Source organism: Haemaphysalis longicornis, unplaced genomic scaffold (assembly GCF_048455015.1).
Source record: "Haemaphysalis longicornis isolate Haplotype H1 unplaced genomic scaffold, Haemaphysalis longicornis Haplotype H1 scaffold_4, whole genome shotgun sequence".
Taxonomy (NCBI): domain Eukaryota; kingdom Metazoa; phylum Arthropoda; class Arachnida; order Ixodida; family Ixodidae; genus Haemaphysalis; species Haemaphysalis longicornis.
In genome coordinates this window covers 213,655,097-213,657,868 of record NW_027526361.1, presented here as the reverse complement: position 1 = coordinate 213,657,868, position 2,772 = coordinate 213,655,097, and the positions used below count along the sequence as shown (strand labels likewise).

Here is a 2,772-nt window from a genome sequence, read left to right as displayed (position 1 = left end):
GCCTTCTCTTGAGTTTCTCGCGCTCCCTACAGTGCTCGTACCACTAGGAAAAACTAGGGTTCTTTTGCTTCAGACGGCTGCGGCTCGGGCTTTTCGTCACCGTTGAACACGAGCGCCGTAAAGTGTTGGGTGGCCGTAAGGGTTGGGGGGGAGAGACCGGCGACTGGTCGGCTTCGTCGAAGCTCCAGGGGCTCCGTCTTCCTTTCAAGGTTAGCCAGTATCTCCACCAGAAACTGTTACGGTGCAAAGGGTTTATTTCCAGCCGTGAATAGGAATAAGAGCGTTGAAGGAGGCGGCCACCGATCCTGCGGTCAGTACGAGTCCGGTTCGTCCTCCAATTCCTCTTCTGCTCCACCCCTTGCGCATACCCCGTGTTGGAAATCGTAGAGGAAGAAGATGTGTTTCCTGGCTCGAGGGCACGACTATCATTATCATTGTGCTAAAGTCAGTCATTGCCATTAAAAGGGTCGTTCGATCAGGGGTCCCACGGCTTCGTTTTCTGGCGGCGCACCCGCAACGAGGTGTCCGATCCGCAACATTTGGTGCCGAATCCCAAGGAAAAACGAGTGGCTCCAACCGACGTGGGCCACGAGCGACGGCGACGACGAGTTTCTTCCAGAAACGGTCGCCCAGTATTCGTCCTTCTCGGAACTGCACCCAGGGGGACAACGCGCGTACCGGGCTGCCTAACAATCGAGTAAGGCAAACTTTATTACTAAACGATGGACCGACTGAAGGCAAAACGAGCTGCCAGGCAAGCCCAAGCCACAAAAAGTTCGACCGAGGCGACAGCGCCCATCGAGAGCGGCTGCTCTGACCGGATCGCGCTCCGAAAGGTATTGGACAAGCTCATGGCTAGCAGCGAGGAGCTTAGCAAGATCGATGCCCAGGTCGAAGACAATGTTACTGTCGAGGAGCTGGAAAGGGAGTATGAGTCGGCGGCACATTACAACGACCAGACGCTCAAGGCTCTGACTCACCTTACGTACTGGCTCGAGGAACTCAGCATCAGCAGCACGGCGCAAACTGTCCCCTCTGCTGCGATTAACACGCCCCATGCCCCAACGACGGTTCCATCCCAGATCACTGGACCTCGTCTCCCAACGCTTGCCATCAAGCCTTTTTATGGGGACGTGTGTCAGTGGACGTCGTTTTGGGAGCAATTCAACGGCGCAGTCCGCACCAACCAGGCTCTAACCATCACCGACAAGTTTCACTACCTCCGAAACTACCTGGAAGGTGACGCAGCAGCTGCCATCGCCGGACTGCCAACAACGGAGGCGTGCTATGAGAGTGCCATCCAGCAGCTCCAGGACAGGTTCGGGGACAAGCGCCGGATCATACAGCGGCATTTCAGAATGCTCCGCGGGCTTCAGCACGTGCCTTCTGCATCTGATACGAGAGAGCTACGCAGTCTATATGACTCCGTTCAGCTGAACATCCGCTGCCTGAACGTGTTGGACGTCCCAATGAGCAGCTTCGCCGCGATGCTGTACGACATTTTGCTCGAGGTTTTGCCGGAAGAGGTCGTCGTGGCGTTTCACAGGCACGTCCGCCTCCAGAAGATATCAACGCCCACCACATCGTCTTCGTCTCGGGAAGAAAACGTAACGGCTTGACGGCAACTGGAGCAACTTTTGCGGTACTTGCAAATTGAGCTCGAGGTGAAAGAGAGAAGTGTTCCAGTGCGAACTTCGGCAGACTCAAGTGACCCTCTAGAAAGTAACGGCCAATCAACGTCGGTTCTACACGCCTACCAAGGTGATGCTCAAACAAAACGAGTGCTTTTTTTGCAGATCGCCGAAGCACGTGACGGAGGCATGCCAGACTTCTCTGAGCATCTCTTAAAAGAAGAAGCGGCTAGCGAAAGCTATGCGATGCTATAGAAGCACGATGATAGGCCATCGATCGAAGGAGTGCCGGCGAAAAATATTATGCAGGATGTGCGAGGGGAGACATGCGATTGCCATGTGCGACCCACACTATGCATGCAAAGTGAAGAAAGACCAGAAGGACACTGGCCCCAACTTCAATTTCCCGGAGCGGACGCAGGCCACCAAGCCGCCATCTAGCCGCCATCAAGTAATTTTTGGCATATTTCAGACGAAGGGGCTTCGAAAAGCGGACAGTAACGCGGACATCCACAACGCCTGCATCACGAAGACAATGAACACGACCCATAGCGAAACACCGGGTGGACTTCTGGAACTGAATCGTCCGGCGCACGATCGCGGAAAAGACACTGAAGGGCATTTTGGAGTGTGAACGATTATCAAAGATCAAGAAAGAAGTACCCTTGAAGATTAACATCTCCCTGAGGTCATCTCTTCTTTTTGCCTTCGGCAGATGTCAGACGGCTGCGGATCGCTCGAACGGGAAACAGTACAAGTCGACAGTTCTGGTCAAGGAAATCGGCAGTCAAGCTGAACGACTCATTGCAAGATGAAGCTCGAGGTTCCACGACCGAGAAACGGAAGCAATCAGCAAAAGGGCCGAAAAGACCATCTAGTCTGAACTGCCCTGTATGTCGTGTTTTTGCCTAGAACTGTGGTGCTATGTTTTCGCCAGGAGAACTTAAGAACTTGCCAGGAGAACTTAGAACTTAATGCTTTTTCCACATCTGTTTTGTGTTCGGGAGTATGTTGGAAATCGTAGAGAAAGATGTGTCTGCTGGCTCGAGGGCACGACTATTATTATCATTGTACATAAGTCAGTCATCGCCATTAAAAGGGTCGTTCGATCAGGGGTCCCACGGCTTCGTGTTCTGGCGGC

At 53.4% G+C, this 2,772-nt stretch overlaps 1 protein-coding gene across 1 annotated transcript; it reads left to right on the top strand.

Annotated features, from left to right (window-relative positions):
* The first annotated feature begins 722 nt into the window (after positions 1-722).
* On the top strand, positions 723-1,619 carry LOC144180208 (uncharacterized). Its single transcript, XM_077708590.1, has one exon. The coding sequence runs from the start codon at positions 723-725 to the stop codon at positions 1,617-1,619; it is 897 nt and encodes a 298-aa protein (XP_077564716.1).
* The last annotated feature ends 1,153 nt before the right edge of the window (positions 1,620-2,772 follow it).